At 38.2% G+C, this 19,062-nt stretch overlaps 1 protein-coding gene across 2 annotated transcripts in view; it reads right to left on the bottom strand.

Annotated features, from left to right (window-relative positions):
• SLC9A9 (solute carrier family 9 member A9) overlaps positions 1–19,062 on the bottom strand; it is a 180,597-nt gene that overhangs the window by 107,393 nt on the left and 54,142 nt on the right. For both annotated transcript variants that reach the window (XM_008644138.2, XM_017726473.1), the window contains exons 7-8: positions 3,479–3,617; positions 2,546–2,651 (exon numbers count right to left, since the gene is read on the bottom strand). In XM_008644138.2, the coding sequence (XP_008642360.1) occupies positions 2,546–2,651; positions 3,479–3,617 (245 nt within the window). The remainder of the gene's footprint in view (positions 1–2,545; positions 2,652–3,478; positions 3,618–19,062) is intronic.

Genomic DNA, 19,062 nt, shown 5'->3' with positions numbered 1-19,062 from the left:
CTGCTGAACTGGGAGTTTAAAATAATATTTTGAAAGGAGGGGAGTTGAAACTATTTCAGAGGAAATTGAGACAAGATGAAAGCAACATCAAAAATGGTTAAGCCAGACAACTAAAGGGTAATGTCAGCACAGTACTAATAAAGTAAATGCATTTATAAAACACAGCTTTGAACTTCTGAAGCCACAAGAAAGGCTCAATGATTTTTTCCATAATAACATCTTCTGACAAAAGCCTTTTACAGAAACTAAGTGACAAAGATTTAACCAGTAAAAGTTTCAAGACTAAACTTTGCCTTCTCACAACAGTGTAATTAAAAAATTTCCACCTGAAACTCAGAATCCATGAATAAATACTCATGAAAAAATGCTAGTGACAGATCTAAAAGGGCTTGGTAATTTTTATTAGGATATATGTGTTGGTGAATTAATTGTCTTTCCTCCATCAGTTACTTTTTTGATAAGAATTAGTTATATTTCCCAACAATTTGCTATTTTTTCCCTTAAATTGAAACTTTGGTTCCAATCTCTTCCTCTGTGTCTGCCTCTGTCCATTTAAAATTCCTTACCACGGCTACTACCACCATCTGTGGTGTTCAATAATTAAGTCTTTTATTTCAGATATTTTATATATTACAGCAGAAAAGAGCAATGAAACACTCTTCAGGGTAACTACCAGGAGAGACTCTGCTGTCTATCATCTCATTTGCAGTATGCAAAAAAGACATATGCCAATTATTTTTGTCTGGACATACAGTCTGTTCCTATGCCTGAGAAATGGAAATTACCTTTGGTGCAGCACCTGAGGCTCTGAAAGACATTAGTGTTTCCTTTACAAATCTACTTTTTCTGTGTAGTGTATGATCAATTGCTCAGTTGCTGAAACATAGCATCCTTGTGCTCTGTGAGGAATGCGTTTTAAAACAGTCCTTACTTGGAAGTCACTGGGTTAAGAAATCAGTACCTCCAGTAGGAGGCAAGTGATCAACAATAATCCTTCTTTGCTTCTGTTTTTCTGCAGTATTCATGCCACATTTTTAAGAGCTTGTTGAGTCTAACCTCAGGCAGCAGCTCAGACTCCCCCAGCTGCTCACTCCCTCCCCCCAGTCGGGTGGGGGAGAGAATGACAAGGTTATGAGTGAGAAACCTTCTTCCTCCAGCTTCTCTTGCTCTGGAATGGGTCAGCTGGGATCAGCTGTCCTGGCTGCATCCCCTCACAGCTTCTCCTGCGCCCTCAGCCCCTTTGCTGGTGGAGTGGGGTGAGGGGCAGGAAATCCCTTTGCTCTGTGTAAGTGCTTCTCAGTGATACCTGAAATATCCCTGAATTAACAATGCTGTTTCTAGCACCACATTAGCTACTGTGAAGAAAATTAACACCCAAACCAGTACAGAGCTGTTAAGAGACAAAATGGACTTTAATTCAACCTGGTATCTGATTTTCTTGATGTAATGAAATACCACCCTTTTGTTCAGTTCATGTGACACTGTTTTTATTCATTGGCCTGAAGAATTTGGCAGTAAACAGGATGAAAAGTTGTATAATTAGTAAGAGAAAGATGCCAGAAGATGAGGATGTTAATACCCATTCAGAAATAGTTTGATTGTGTGGCTGCTATTAAAAAAGTAACATGATTGCTCCAGAGAACTCAGTAAAAATATAACTGTTGCCTTCAAAAGGCTTTGAACAATTTTGCAAACAAGCCAGCATGGGGGGCATTACCACTCCATTAAGCATTTTTCTTCTGATTTTCCCTCACACGAAGTAGAGCACTAGATTTCAGGGGTGACAACCTCCAGAGCATTAAAAACAATCAAGGTCATACGAACTTTGTTCTTTTGAATCACACTGTACAATAGGTTGCTGTAGAGGTAAACTATATCCATTTACAATTTTTGCCTAAAATTCTGTGTACACTTTAATGGAGGCCCTGGATACATAATTGACTGTGATTGCACAATTTCTTTCCTGGCATTAATGAAAAAACAATCAGATAACACATCTTCCTACCTGTCACTGGGACATGGCTGTGCCAAAGATGTACATGTAGGTGCACTGAAAAAGATGACTTTTTTTCCTAAATGCAGAGGTAGGTACCACCCACTGGCCCCTGTTCACTGTTTATTATTGATAATTGGTCTCAATTATTGATAATTGTGAAAAATGAGAAGGGCCCAGGACACGCAGTGTGTGCAGAGGAGCACACAGTTTCTGGTAATCACATGGTACTGCCTATTTCCTTCCTTGTACTTACTGTTATCTTTGGTCCCATAGCTGGCCAGAAAATAGGGGGATTAATAGAAGAACTAATAGGGATGGGATAATGCAGGGAAGAAAGAGTGAGGACTTGAGCCTGATCTATTATGTCTTTGTCTGGAAGACAATTCAATGTCACTACAGATTTGTTCTTAAAGATGAAACAATCTTCAATATAGCAACAGGCTTTTAGAAGCTTTATATATGATGTCATGCCTAAAATAAACCAGGCCTTTTACCCACACTAGAGGCATATTATAAAACTGCTTTTATTCAGTTAAGTGCAACACTTACCTGTAAGCCCAGCGGCTTCTGCTGATAAGAAGGCACTCCAGGATAGGAGGAAAAACAGACCTGTCTCCAACATAGGAAACTCACACAGCTTTGTAAATTTTGTCAAGTGCTAAAAGATTACTAAGGAAAAATAAAAACCCAGCTGTTTTGTAGGCTAAAATTAGCCCAGGTCTGATAAAGGATGAAAGAAAGCAAGCTTCCCCACCATACTCATCTATACGTGTTGAATTTGGGAAAAACTGCACAGCTTCTAACTTATCTCAAGGAGGAAAATCCAGAACAGATTTTAAAGTCAGCTATTTTAAGTACTTTTGTGGAGGCTGAATTAATACTTAGTTGGTTGCATTCTTTTTCCCAGAAAAAAGGAAAACGAAGTAATTTTGTCCAGTGTTATAAACAAACTGGCATTTGTTTATATTTGTGTGAATGCAAGAAAGATCAAAATCATTGATCTTTCTACAATAGCATTTTATATGAACTGTAAAACACAAGAAAAAATGCAGGGCAACAGACAGACCTTTCACTTCCAGCTTAGTTAAACTGATGGACTTTTCAGTCACACTGACACAGTGTAGTGTTTCCCTTGTATTTTTGTGTAACTGCTGCTAGCCTGGAGTTCATAAATAAGTTGCTGTACTTAATAAATTCATGTTTTAGCCTCAAAATACTTCAAAACACCTTCCTTAAAATGCAATTATTTACAAATAGGATGATAAAGGCCAGAGTCCTGCCTAAAGTTAAATGTAAAAAAGAAATTTGTAGATTCAGACAAATTATACTTCCTGTCAATTTATGATTTGTCTGTTTGTTTGCAAGCACTTGAGCCTAGAGCGAAAGGTGTCAGGCTCAAACTAAAGATGGTCAGTCTCAGATATTGCATATCATTTCCAACATATATAGATTTGCTCCCTGAAAACAAACCATAAAGGATATTAAAGCTGTGACAACAGCATAAGAGGATCCCATGGCAAATGATCCAGCAAAGATCCCCAGAAAATTTCCCACTGACTGGAAGAAAGCAGCAGCATCAAAAGCATTAGGATTCTCCTTAGGACTGTAAATGGATATAGAGCTGAAAAGAAAACAAAGGGATGGGGGAGAGGGAGAGAAAAAGGAATAACAAATTCAATCACATTGTAACAATTTTGGAATCAATAATTGAAAATGAACAGTTTTAGGCACGCAAAATGCAAAACAAGACTTCTCTGGGATAACAGCAGATGAGAGCAAAACAGATGGAGACTAGGGAGAGCCAATTTATTTTCATGGTATCACACTGGAAATAGTCTACTGCCAGTCAATAACACTTTTATATTAGAAGTGCCATAAACAATATTGTTTCCAGGCCAACAAAACATTAAAAGGTGGTAGGTGGATAAGAAAACTGCAGGGAAGATAGATAACTTTGAATTATTTATTGGCCATATGTCCTCAGAGCAGTACATATTTGCAAATATCTTTGATAAAAAGTGCATCTCTGTGGCTGAGGTTCAAATGGGTGACACAAATCACAGCAGGTACCACACGTGCAGCAGCAATTTTATTACAAACCACCAAGTATTTCCTTTCCTGGTGCAACCCTTCATAACCAGAGCTGGAGCTGTAGCAAGAGCTCAGCAATAGGAAACCTTGTGGACAGAATGGATGTTGTCCCTCAGAAAGAAACTGCTGCATTTGTCCAAGGTGATCTCCTGTATCCCACCCCAGAGTGCAGCCACCACAAGCATTTTGGAATGGGAAAGGATGCCACCAAAGCCAAGGGGCTGTGCACTAAATAATTCTTTGAGTGTCTCAGTTGTTATTTGCCACGAGTCAGTTATTACCCAGAACACCAGTAACTCCATGTATATATGTATTTTTTCTTGTTGAAGTGTTATATTTAGCTGATACAAAATAGCTCTAAGCCTCACAAAATAATTAAGCAACATTTTAGATCCTCATGTTCTCTTGCTTTGAGTACTTTCATGATCCTTGTCACAGAAAATGTGCTGAGTTTGGCGCTGGATTCCAGAATGCACCCTGGATTGCTGGAAAACAATTGGTATTTTAAGAATTAAAAATTTAGAATTTTTAACAAGTTGTGAATATTTTAAGCTTTTGGATATTTAGAATGTGATCCTTGCAGCCTGATGTTCTTCATTTGGAGATAAGGCTTAAAGTCGAAGTTCTGTATAAAGGATTTTCTAAACCGTTGCATTGAAATAACGTGAACACGTGAAAACAGTTCTCATGCCTTCAGTCTGCAAAAACGGCACAAGGATTCTCAAGGTGTATGGTGGAGCACCACAGATATGAGGGGTGAATGCTCATGCACTACATGAGGACTAAAATCTGTTTCTCCAGTTATGCTGATTAGCACCACCACAAAATTAGTGAGATGATTTGTAGTGGAAAGTGCTATTGATACGAGGACACAAAATACTGGTAGCAGATCAGCAACATGTTGCTATCTAAATTTTCAGTCCTTTTTCAAGGGTGACTTTCTTAGACCAGGGGAACAGTTATAATTCTTTGTTTCTCCTGCCTAAAAGCTTGTAGGTGTGTCTTGACAGCAAAGCAGCCACTTGGTTCTTTGATGTTTGTCCCAGCCAAGTACACAGTCTGCAGCTGCTGGTCTGTTTCACTTAGTGAATTATAAATCAGGAAATGATCTTTTGTGCCAGTGGTGCTGTGGCCTGCATTGAGTGGTGAATTCAAACAGGTCCTAAAATCAAGGAAAATGGTTCTATTAGAATGATGGGTATCTGACATGGTAGGGATGCTCAGTAACAGAAAGGTCTTGACATGGAGTGAAAATGTATTAGTCAAATGTAACCTATAGTCAGTAAATGGTTTTTAATTGAGTATGTCAATCTTAGGGCAAGAAAAGTTGACTTTATTTAGACTGGTTAGGGTTACAGTTTGCCCTCTAATCTACCAACAGGTTTCAGGTATGAAGAAAACTAGAAGAAAGCATGATATTCTTAATGTAGTTAATTCCGGAACGAATATGAAGTGACTCATTCTCACTGAGAAATTTTTCTACTCAGTGTGCCCCCCATGACTTTTTAAAAGCACCATATCACAACATATGCTCATTATGCTAACCATAGTTTCAGGTCTAAATCTTTCCACTGAATTCCTGTTTCCCTGCAGCTCAAAGAATATCTACATCTACTTTTCATTTTGCTTTATTCTGTACTAGAGCTATTTATTTTTCTGGATATGTTTCTTTTTAGCACTAACATTTAATCCTTTCAAGCATCCAAAATACACACTGATTTACCTGGCAGTTTTCCTAGATAAGCTGCAATTTAACAGAACGGGATTTTATCCTGTTTATTCCAGTACTTCCTCCCAAACTAATTATTTGACCTAAAAACACAACTGCAAAGTTTAACACTGGAAAGAACCATAATTAAAATTATAGTGCCTCTACTCTTCTTCCTTTTCCTTGGAGAGGAATTCAAGAGGCCTGCTGGCATGACCTGCTGTCTCTGCTATCTGCTCTTTGTACAGAGGGGTTGATTGCAATTCATTAATAAGAAGTGTGGGAGAGTTTGATACTAAATTTTAAACTGTGTTTAGTTTTCAGAGGCTTTCTAAACACTGAACTAGTTTAAGAAGAAGAAAAAAGAGTTTATTTTTGTAAATTTGTATCAGAGGTGGATTAAGGGAGTCCTCAAAGTAAGTGCAGTAGAGAACTGTTTTCAGAGACTGATAAATGAACAGATTTAATGGCGAAGGCCTGCTTTATTTGCCACCCATAATGAGAAAGAGTGCAGGGATAGGAATTAGAGATTTTTTTTGGCTCCTCACTGAATGCTCAATATATGTATGTCACAGTCCCTACTACCTGTCTGTATGTGAGCTTGGTAACCTCTGCCTCTCCTTCTGGTTGGAGTCAGGAATAATACTTCACTTCTTGGCTGGTTCTTATAAGGATTAGCCAGCACTTTCTATATTAGAAAGCTATTTAACAGATCTCTTTTTATTTCCATGTCTTCTGTGTTTCCTTGAGCAAACAACATTGGACAGGGTCAAGTGCTTTCACAGCTTTCAAAAAAGGAAATATAGGCAATACTTATTTATACAATATATTGCAAGTTAGGGTGGTAGCTTTTGCTTGAAGTGGATGAAGGATTAACAGTCTGTGTCAGTAGTACCACGCTAATCATTCCACTTCCCTCATCTGTTAAGATCACTTTAGGATGAAAGCTCAGCATGACAAACTCTTTCTACACACTTCATAGGGATCTAATACTAAAGGTCTGCATGACAGAAGGGCTATTGCAATAGAAGGCATCCAGTCATGTTTCCAGTTACATCTTAATTGAGTACTTTTTGTATCTTCAGTTATTCTTAAGCAAAATCTCATTTATTCATAAGATCTTTTTCTTCCTGTTAGTTTTCACAGCCTGTGAGTACAGCACAATGTATTTTCCTTGGAAAAAAGAAATAAAATGGAAAACATTTAGCATTACAGCAGATATTTTTCAGTAATTCATGCAAATTTTTTGAGGAAAAATATGTTGTTGGGGTTAAATCTTGTATCCTACTTTTGTTTCTGTCCAAACCTGATGTACAGAGGGCTAATGTGGCAATATCTCTAAATAAAGAGATATTAGTCAGCTTTAACTAGCAGAACAACATAAAGACTCTCTGTTTTGATATAAGACAAAGTGATGCAACACCTGTATTGGATGAATTTTAGGAAAACACATTATGCTGAAGAAAATACATTCAAGCATCAGAAGGAAAATGTGTGCAAACAGCAGGAAATTTCTAATAGAATTATGTAGAATCAGTTATTAGAAATAACCAGTAAACAGACTGTTTTATTCCTGTCTTCCTCCTGTCTATTTGACCAACATGAAAATAAACAGCTCTGGAGAGGAACATTCGTTTCGCCGGCTAAGCCAAATGGCTTCCTTTAGCCAGCTGCCCTTCTTTCTCCTTGCCACTTCGTCATGTGCCATGTAATACTGCCCAGAAGACAATTAGGAACAACGTGAAGAAAAGAAAAAAATACCTGAAAATACAGGAAGGTCAGATGTTCCCAAAAATACCTTCCTTGAATGAAGTGGGATCTCCCTCAGGTGATAAATAATTATAGCACTACACGGTGATTTCTTCAGCTGCTAATTAAGAAAAATAAAACAGGCCAGAAAAAAGTATTCTAGAGTTCAAGGTTGCTTTTAAGAGAGAAAGAAGGTTATTGTTCCTGAGATTATAATTATACAGAAAAAGGTAGGTCACTACAGCATGTTTGAAAACTTGGATCTTTCAGAGAAGTGGATTGAACCAAACAATTTCTGTTCCCACACAATTTTTGACTGTATACTTTTCCTAAGAGTGTTGGAAGACAGCCGAAAAGTCAGAGCTGTAATTTACCCACAATATGTGCTTGAACTAGAAGCCAGAAGTAAAAGCCCATGCATGGCACCAGACACCCACACCTTCTCTTGGCAAGTCGTAGGCTGGTAGAGCCTTCTTAGGCTTCCTCACAAAAGATCTCACACAGGAAGAGCAAGTAGATGAACTATAAAGATAAAAACAAATGAAGTTTGGGATGTGACTGTGCCAAGCCAATAAAAGCATGTATGAAGCAGAGAAGCTTTGCAGGCAGTTAAGGCAAAGAAGAGACACACCCGGAGCAGGAAGGCTTAAGGAATAGCAGAAGCAGTCAATTTTAACAGTTTTGAAGCAAATGTATGGAGATCTTCTAGACAAAAATTTCAAACAACAAACAAACTTATTGTATTTTTCAGATGTGTTAAAAGAGTGATCAGTACATTAAAAGAACACAGAGGAGTCTTTTGTACATCCTTCTGTATAAAGGAATCTGTCTCCACGGAATTAATTCCTGGCAATATTTGCAAATTTTTAGAAGTTTAAGGTTCCTGAAACAGAGACTTTGCAGAAATATAGATATTAAGATTTCTGTTTACATAGATCTTTATATAAGAACTGAAAAAGAAAAAGAAAAAGGTACTGGTAGTTGAATTACTGCCCAAGTGGCCAGCATTTGAACCTTCATTATGGATACCCAAAATTTTATTCTCCTTGGCAATACAGCACATCATGGTTTTTATTCCACTTATAGCCTGGTTTCATCACACTGCTACTAGTATTATTGTTTTTACTTCTAGAAAAAGGTCTAGCAGTTGTTTTAGAAAATATTTTCTATCTGGGTTTACACTCTGTTTCTTTTTCTCTGTGTCATGGCTTATTTTCTTCCTCTGTTTTCTGACCATACTTTGTTCCTTTGTAGGCTTTTCCAGAATTTCTAAAATACTAGAGGACATTTTATCTTGATTACTTTAAACTAAGCTAACACTTACTCTTGTTGTATATGAGCTTTTGTTGTTTTTACACTGTAACTCTTTTCAGTTTTCTTCTGTGTCCAGGCCTGAGCTGACACACAGCAGCAGCTTGTCAGAGAAAACAACAAATAGTTTGTATTGTTCTAGGTAGACTTTCCCTAATGGAGATCTTTGTTCTCATCTACCCCCAAACATCAGGGACTGAAGAAAATCTGTCATTCTCCGTCCTTCTCTGTCTCCCAACCTATTATCAAGTCTGTTCTACCTCCTTAGGGAACCTTGGAAATCATCTATCCTGGTGATCCCATTCTTGCCCTAAAATTTCACCACCTTTGCCATAAAAGGACCTGGTATCTCACCCACCTGGATGGGGTTGAACTCAGCTTCCTTGGTGCCCAGAAAAAACTCTGCAAGTCCCTACTGACAGAGGTGCTGGACGCCCTGCATCCTTCTGATCCTGCTCAGAACTTGCTCACCACAGGGCTGCAGTCACTACAGACTCGTAGAAAGAAGACATGGGATGATAGTTTTGACAATAAGTAATGACCTAATGGGCCTGCAGGCAGAGCAATTTCAAGTCTAACATCATCTCTGATCTGGTGTGGAGCTTCTCTACCCCAGCGCATCTGAGAAATGGTGTGCACTGTCATCTGTACAAGTATCTTAGCTTCTCATTACCTTGTTCCAACCTGTTTTTATCTTTGACAGAAAGACATTCTGATGAACAGCAACATGGGCTTAAAATCTATGTAAAAGAAAACTAAGGCTTTAACAGTAAAATATGTTTGTGTATCTCTGAGGCTCGGCATAGGAATGTTTCATTCTCAAATGACTGCTATTGAGTCTAAATGTCTAATTTTCATAAATCTATTTGGAAATATCACAGTCACAGTGACAACTCTTTCCTGTCCCATATCTTTGTGAGGAATGAAGCACATCAGCAGAAAACAGATGGCTGATAGTGGGTCATCTGTGACATGTGCTGCATTCTGTGTTATGTGTCTGACTGTCCTTACTTACGAGCTGATGATATCAAAAGGCACATAATTTACATATTCCTGTGCCTGCAAATATGATCCTTTCTCGTTGGATATCAGAACTGTAATCCAACTCACTGTTAAATTCCTATTCTTTTTAAACCTTGCATGAAGAGGAAAGGCCTGTGTGTATCTAGAGCAGCTTGAAGTCTGTCCTCCCAGTTAGGCTTTTTAGTGGCTTCAGCAATTGGGAAGATGCACATAGTGCTAAGAAAGTAGAAACAAAGAATCAACCACCAAGGAAGAGATAAATGTATAAATAAATTATGATTGTATTAATACAAAGAGCTGGACTTCTCCCCTGCCTTGCATCTCTCTGTAATCACTTATGCTTATGCAAAATAGAACTTGCAAGGTAGAAGAGTTTACTGTAAAAAATATGCATTTTTTCTGCAAAGAAAACATGATTGTAAAAGTCACAAACCATCAACACTCTGAGATAACAAGAAACAATGAACAAGGAACAAATTCTTCAGTCAATATCTGGAAGGAAAAATGAAATAGTTTTCTGTGTTATTTAAACCAAATCTGCTGCATGATGCTAATTGTGCCATAAGTGGAATTAGATGTGCTGTGTTAACACTCTTGCTAATGTTGGTCCATGAGCCATCTTTTTGCCTCCCTACCCCTGCCACCCGAGTTGGGAGCTATCGTCCAGTCCCAGCTCTTGCACTTCTAGACCCACCAGCCAAACGTGTAACATGATCTAAAGATCTGTATTTCTCCGATAATAGTGGGCAGCACTTTTCTTCATATACAGCTACATCTCTATCTCCTACTAGCTTTACATTATTCTTCTTCATTATAGCATTCTTCACCTTTGTGTTATCTTTCAATTTTTTACTTGTGAGCCACTAGTCTCCAAAGTTACTTAGAAAAGAGCTGAAAAATATTTATCAGGAACATTTACACAACCTTCCCTTTACGTGACAGTTCTTCTCATTAGTGCCGGGAGATGAGACCCTGGAATAAGGATTTTCTGTGAAAATGATATATCTCTCTTGAAAGTAAAAAATTGAGTTAATGTGCAACTGCAAGTGTTCTGTCAGCATAGGAAAGAGTTTAATGTGTTCCTGGAGGCCTAATTTGATCTACGCCTCAGGTTTATTTGCACAAAAGTGGCAAAATGTGATACTGTGGGACTTCATTTACTCTACAAACAGAGTGCAAAGAATAAAACAGCAGAGCACATTCACAAGACACTGACTGATGTATCCTTAAGGGGTAGGGAAGGTGAATACTGGAAGAATGGGTAGTCTTAATTTAACCCCCCTTTTTGTACTAAAATTTTTGGGATAACTCAAGGATAAGGTAACAAAACCTTTAAACTACCCTTGTCTTTTACAGTGACTTCACTCCTGCAAACAAATTATACATTTATCTATGTCCATTGAACTCCACCTGCCTGTTGATAAAATGATGCAGGCTGATAGTTGCCTGCTTGGAGCATTACAACGCTGCAGCAGATTACCAGGAAATCACTGTGATTTACTGTCATCCTGCTCTAGAGGAGAAACTGCCTCAAATTACCCTTACAGTGATGAGTATCTGAAGTAACTCCACTGATTCAGTGCCGTTGTTCTAGATGTACACTGGTGTTACAAAAAAAAGCAGGATATGACCTAAACGCTTCAAGGAAGGTTTTAAGCAGCTTGGTTAGCCATGAAGAGTCCTTTGCTCTTATGGGCAACTAGCAGAGCTTAAATGGAAACAGTTTCCACTAAACCTTTATTAAATAATAATTTTCTTAGAATCACAGAGCCCATGATTTTGTTCAGGAGCAGTTTAAGATTGAAACAACAGAAAATGATGTATATTTTATGCTGATAGTATTCCCTTCATTTAGGATTTGAGTCATTGTCCTAACACTGCAGGAGAACCCACTTGACCTGTGTGCACTGTGACATACCCAGGGATGAATAGCAACGTTTCCTTTGAAATGACAGCTGCTTCTTATCCTTCACAAATGCATAGTCCTACTCACTTCACCCTCCTCCAGCATTTAAACCAACTTGTCCCTGAGATTTAGCCAGTTAAACAGTACTACAATACACTGTAATCTTCTCTGAAATCCCCTTGAATGAATGTGAACAAAGGAGTGAGGGGCAATATCAGACTGCTTAACTGATGAATGGAAGAACATATACAGCAGGTTCTTATTTAATATTCAAAGGACCTTTTTCTTCTGTGACCTCTGCTTATGAAAATCCTGAGACTGATGTGTTCAAGGGTGGTGCAACCCCTGTCTTTTCACAGATGACATTCCGAATTGAGTACACAGCTCAGTACTCCCAGAGACAGTGAGAGGAAGCTCTAAGTGCCCAGTCTGCCTCACCTCGATGAAAACAGACTCTTTGCTCACTGCTTCTCTCTTGTTGGTGAGACAGGAAAGGACCCCATTCTCACCACTGGTCTGCCAAGCCTCGGCTGTCCCATGTAACTGCCCTGCTTGAAGTGTAACAGAGCGTGTAAAGCTTACCTAGGAATGTTGAAGAGGAAGGACAGAATTGGAACCATGCTGTTGGGAATATGCTACAAAGAATTGAAAGGTTAAGTGAGAAAGCAGGAAAAAGAAAACTATCTTTGTGATTTCTACCAAATGCCAGTTTTTTATTCTACCAGTCATATATTCTATCAGATCTCATTATAAAAACAGAATGTATGAATGCTATGCTTTCATAGATTTTTTTCTCAGGCACAAGGTGTAATTTTGTTTTTTCTTCTGTTTTTCCTCTGTTACCTCCCTGAAATAAATTGTCCATGACACAAAAGTAATTTAATGAAGTCAGACTGTATGATAATTTTTTGCAACAAACCTAGAGCTTAGTACGTATGGGTACTCTTTGTCTTTTAAGAGATTTTTAAGCTACTGTTTGTGTTTAAATTACTATATCCTAGATACAGCTAAATGTGCTGCTAGAGGATGTAGGTAGTCCCTGGAGGAGATGGATGGTCTACTGCCAATACTATGGGGCTGTGCCAAATTTCTGGCCTATCAACAGCCTTGGGCTTCTTCACTTCCAGCACGTGTTCTGTCAGAGATTAAGAAAGGAGCCCCGAGTCTACTGCCTTCACTGAACTTCGGCATCTTTAGGAACCTCTGAACAGAGCAGTACACTGGGGGGCCTGATGCTGGATGTAATTGATAAATATAAGGTACACTGAATCCCACAAAAATTAGAGTGGAAGTAGTATGAAAGTCTGTCCAAAGTTTTTTCTATTTCAGTGTTCTCCCCAGCTCTGCCTAAGACTTTATAATAATCCTTGGTATGTGGTATATCATCCCTGTATAGTCTGTGCATGCAAAACAGATTCTTTCATAGTCAGACGGGGGTTAAATAAGAAAGATCTGCATTTCATATGGCTTTTTAATATCTGGAGTACAATTTGTCTATCTCCTCCCCAGATTCTTAGAGATTTTTTTTTTTTTTTAAGGATTAATGCTCCAAGAAATATTGTCAATAGATGCAAACAAAATGGTTCACATGATTTCTAATGTGGCAAGACCATACATTAGATGACCCTACCTCAGTCCTGACTTGGAACAACATAACCTTGAGGCTGGTGCCAAACATCCCTCTTTAGCCACATTTTACTCAGGAAAACAGTTCTCTTCTGTCAGGTAACACAGTACAGTGCAAGGGATAGGAAGGGCAGGACAGTTCATTTGGAACTGTTTTGTGTTAGCACTGCAAGCTGCCTATGGAGTTTTCCCTTGCATTAGTCATTATCATGCCTCAAGGATGGGTCACATAATTTTTTCCCCCAATAAAGACACACCCTGTGTTCTCAGTTGTCTGTTTCTGCGCTGCAGTTGAGAACATAGCTGCTATGGGAACAGGATTTTCAGAGCTCCATACCACTATTGATTTTTCCACGTGCCCACCAAACAGCTGATAATTTTTGCCTCTTGCTAATCTGGATTTGAGATGAGCCAGTAATCTAAAGAAGAAAATCTTTTTAATCTCCTGAGCTGTTCAATCCCACCTACATTTCATTATTGAAAATATTTTCTATATTTTTCTTTTAAAAAATGGAACAGCTAGGGAAAAATGACTCGGGCATTGTCTGAATGAATACTATCCTGATAACAAAGCTTCTCTCACAAATATTAGTTCCACTTCTATTGCTTTATAATAAATGGTTGCAGCTGTTGCCAGGGCAATTTTAGTTTTTAAAAATGTATCCAACTGAAGACAAGGAATGCAGCTGTTGTTATGAGAAAGTCTAAAATAAATCCAGATGTGAATTGCATGATCTAGTGTTGGCAGTAATAATGTCAGAAACAAAACATGTTACATGTTTTGTTTTCTTGAGATAATGGAGTTGAGGATGGGGATTTAGACATATTCTGAATTGTAAGTCTCTGTTCCTGATCCAAATATAGCAAATAAACAGAATGAAATTTCACCTTAGAAAGAGGCATTTCATTTGCTAGAAAAGCTGGTCAGCCTTGCATAGAGAGTGGTAGTAATATTCCAGTAGGAAAAAGGGAGGCCTCAAGCTCTCCTCATTTACCTTTCTGCTAATATGCTAACATTTTATTTTTTACATCTTAACAAAAAGAAAAATACCAGCCATGGTAGAAATCCTAAAATTGCAATATTACCTATTGCTTACTACCTTATCACTCTATAGCCTGAAGTTCTTTAAGCTGTTATACCTTTAATGTTAGAACATTAAAACAAAATTACTGGACAGTGCTCTATAAAGAAAGCATAATCCAACAAGTCCCAGTACATGTACTAATAGTTATCCACTGGAAAAATCCACTGTGCTGGGAAGGTAAATAGTCCATTTAAGTCTCTTTTGGGAAAAAAATATTTAAAGATGGAATTTCTGAGATGGTGATAGAAGAATAGGTCCAGACTTATTTGAAAGTGAGCTTTACCTCTGGTAAATGCTGACTGAAAAGCAATAGCTCAAAGCATGAGCAGAGAGGTGTTCAGAGGCAGCCTGCGCAGTCTGACAGGGAATGGGACTCGGGCAGGATGGCACATGGGCTGAGAGGTGGCTTTGCATCCGTCTTGTACCTTTTCTCCTTGCCTTGGAGCTGCAAAGGCTGCTCTGTCTGAAGCCGTTCGAAACTGGCTCTCCACAGCCTCGGGGGTTCATTTCAGCAGCTTGGGGCTGCAGAGAACAGACACGGGGCCGCTGAACCTTGCGGAAATTGGTTTGCTCAAGCGTTAAGTCAGTGCTGATTATGACACCTGCCAATGCCTCTTGGCAATCTGGAGGATTACTGAACTTCACTCATGGTGAAATTAAACAAAGAGAGGGAATCACCACTTAGGCAGGGAAGTTGATGTGGATAGAATTTCAGTCCCAAATTCTAAAGCAATCAGCATAGTAAAACATTCTTTTTATCCTTAAGGATTACAGCAAGAAGAGAAAACAGTAAACACACAGAAATATACACTCATTCTGTATCTCTGACTTCCATCTTTGGGGATATTTTACTCAAAATAATTGGAAGACTGTATTTTTTTTATCCTTTGTGCAGGAGTTTCAAATGATAAGTCACCTTTAAGCCTTGCTACATAAACAAATGCCGCTTGAAGAAAATCTAAAAGTTAATGGGAATCTTCAAAATAATCTGGACAATAAAATCCTACCCACCCTAATTTCCTAAACGTAAACCATTCGATCAAAGATACCTAATACCAAATATACTGGATGAGAGTTTTTGCTTTGATAAGAATTCATTATTCATAAGGACACATGCTAAGGCTTTTGGACACAACTGCCAGCTGATCGTGAATTATTCCTCACTGCCAAGATTGAAAGAGTTAAGGAACATCTTCCTTTGTTAAAATTAAGGTATATGCTATTGGCCTATCCCATGCACTGTGAAAAATCACACAGAAATGATAGGCAGCCAAACAGACAATTTTTCCTTCTGGCTTTGTAAAGACTCCATTGATTTATGGACAAACATGTAGTATAACACATTAATTTCCACCACTTAGTTTAAAAATAAATACTTTCCCTAGACAGGAAGTTCTATGAGACTTAAACACAGCTATTAATAAGAGGAAAATAATTCTGCCTAGCTTCATTACCCTCATAATTATTGGAACATAGGAGTCTTACCTCAGAAACTTTTGCATTCACTCTAACAGTGCACAATGAAAATACTCTCCAAGCTATGGACTAAGTCCTGCTGATGCTAGAAATAAAATATAAAACTGTGAACATCCTATAATGAGAGTTTGGAAATACCTTTAACCTTACTCTCTAGGAATAAAAATACTGTAATAAAGAAGATGTACACTGTTAAATGGCTCAGGAGGCTGAAATTTTCTTCAGGAATATTTTCATCTAGCTGTAACCCTCTCCCAGTGTGTTTGAGGCAGGGAACAGCAGCCTGCTAGGCACTCTATTATTCTCATTTCTCTCACTATTGCTTCTGGCTGTGCTTGCTACAGATCAGTAGAACAATGTGGAAAGAAAGAACTGTTTGATTTCTTTTAAGTGAAAATAAAGTAAACATGAAGTGAATGAGGATACAAAATGAAAATGCTTTAAAGTCTGAAAATTATATCACTTTTGTGAGATTTTGTAATGGAGAAATTACTAAGGGAAAAATGTGAATATCAGTTTATTCAATGTATTATTGGGATACTACTTTGTTCAAAGTTTTAATCATATTTAAACATTCCTTTTCAAAATCCAAATTCTAGTGTTACTATGACTCCCCAGAAACGTGCTGAAATTTCATTAGGAATCCAAATAACATACACATGTATATTACATTCAGAATATGTAGATCATTATAATTAACAATTAGTTAGGGAACATCAGAGTTCCAAACACATTAAGAGCAAACTGATAAAAAGACTGGATGTCTTTCCTTGGTACAATGGTCTTTACAGGGAATGCTCATAAGTCCCATTGCCCTAAAAACAGCAGAAATGAACCAGCTCTGTCACAATGAGCTCTCTCAGGGCCACTTGCACAAGTGCTGCCCTGAGTCTTTCCTGTCTCTGTCACGGCTCGTGACTTTGCCAAAATGCTACCATTGAGACGTCATGGCCACGTTGCATTTGTAATTTCCATGAAGATTTTTTTTTTCTTGTCATTTTTATTTTTTTCCCCGCTAAATTGGCATTCTGTAGAGCCAGTATAGAGAAAATACCTTTGTGCTTATCTTGGACAGAAACCTTACAGCCACATAGTTACAAAGCTTTCTCACTGTACCACTTTGAAATTCAGACTTGTCATTTCTAAGGGGAGGAGAGAGGAAATTACCCATCTGTTTCCTACATATCTTTTGCCCTTGTGAAAATGTGACAAAATTATGCAAATTTTTAAAGGTTTCTGAAATGTTTAGTTGACAAATCTCAGTGGAGATCTGATAAACTTCATCAACTAAAAATCTTCCAAGATCTCATTTTTTTAGGCATGTACCATATAAAACTTAAATACGTGTTTTTTCCCTGCAACTGCTGGTCCCCAGACTCAGCCAGCTGCTGTGCCCAGCCTTCAGAGCTGACCGTCACATCACCCCTCTTGTCCTTGTTACCTCCTCTGTTTGTCACAACATAGTAAGAAGGATAGTAAAGAGGTGCTTGCACCAGAAATGAAGTCAGGCTCTCTCTTGGCTTTAGGGTATGAAGGATGTTGGAATTTACAGTCCTAGATTATCTCTAGAAATAATTTCTTTCTATCTCTGATGGGAGACCTAGGCACTGGTGAGTGCAACAGAAGTGGTGGAGTAGGTCATGCAGCTCAGGGGAATGGGTAGAGAGAGATGGGGAAGGTGACCATTGTCTTGTGAAAAAATAAAGGAGAGACAAGGAATGAGATTGAGACCAGTACAAAAGCACGTGGAAACAAGGAGAGAGTGGAGCTCTGTAACCACTGGAATAAATTCTAAGAATAGAAATTTGCTGAGTCTCAGCATTTAAGTAGCTGCAAAGTGCAGTAACTAGAGGTTTGCAGTCACTCCTGCTGTGCCTGGCACTGAGGGAAGGCAGCTGGTGCTACTGTTATCAATTATTCTCTTTGCTCAAGTGACAAAAATATATCCTGAATCCACTAAAGTTCCTAGTCCAAAAGGTGAAATGCACACTGAAATGATGTCTTGGGTATGGAGAGTGGGGGGTTTCTGTGTATGAAAAAATAAACTTAAAAATTACATTTGATTAAAATGTTTACAAAAGGTACCTCTCAATTCCTCATTTGAAAGATATGAAAATTTTTGGGCATTATGTAACTTTTGGATTTTTGATAACATTTGCATTATTTTGATGTGCTTTATGGACAGTTCCCCATGCACAAAGAAAAAAAAATTATTTGCACATATGCACATGTAAAAGAATTTCATGGTGTGTTTTGTCAGTTTTAACAGCCTCAGTAGCTTAAGGATTTGAGTCTTAAAAGATAAAGGCTTGCAGCAGGAAGCAGTTTACCTGATACTGTTGGTAAAAAAAAAAAGGCTTAGAGCAGGTCAGAATGATGAAATTCAAATTGAACTGTAGCACAAAGTTCTGGAGGGGTTCACAGAGGGATCACAAGACACATCAGTCTTTCCTGGTGTTCCTGGGTAGCCACAGGAAATAGTCCATTCTCCCACAGTAGGAATGGGTTCTTCCTTCATGTAATCATTACCTGATCGCCAAAGAATAACAGATTTTTTGTGGAGTATCCTGTTGTGAAAAACTCTCGTCTCTTTGAGACAGCTGTGCTCTCCAGTACTGTATTTCTGGGAAGGATTTGGGCAGGGAGTAGGTATTGGTGGCTACCCTGCAAATTAAATGGTGGAAAGGTCTCCCTCACCTTTCTGACACACACTCCTCCTTTGTCTTCTCTGCCAGGAGACATGAACTGTATGTTGATTTATTGCAAGAGCCAGACAGACTCTTACATGCAGTATTTCATCCAGAGAGGATGAAATGAGCTTTCTTTTGGAGTACTTCAAGGGAAATAATATCAATACTATCATTTTAAACTGAAAGGGAGTTGTCTCTGTAAGTAAAATTAGACTCTGTATGCAATTATCTTGCTCTCAGGAAAAATCTGTCTCATTCACTAGAGATAGGTTATCTGGACAAGAAAAAACATCTGGAAGAGCTCAAAAACCAGGCTGACTCGAACCAAGGTGTAGTTCAGTTCTGAAGAGTTCCCAATAGAAATCTTTGAAATGAAGAAGCTTTGATGCCAGTTTGGTCAT

This window comes from Corvus brachyrhynchos, unplaced genomic scaffold (assembly GCF_000691975.1).
Source record: "Corvus brachyrhynchos isolate BGI_N302 unplaced genomic scaffold, ASM69197v1 scaffold221, whole genome shotgun sequence".
NCBI lineage: Eukaryota > Metazoa > Chordata > Aves > Passeriformes > Corvidae > Corvus > Corvus brachyrhynchos.
Note: the sequence above shows the minus strand (reverse complement) of the source record. Positions and strands in the feature narration are given on the sequence as shown.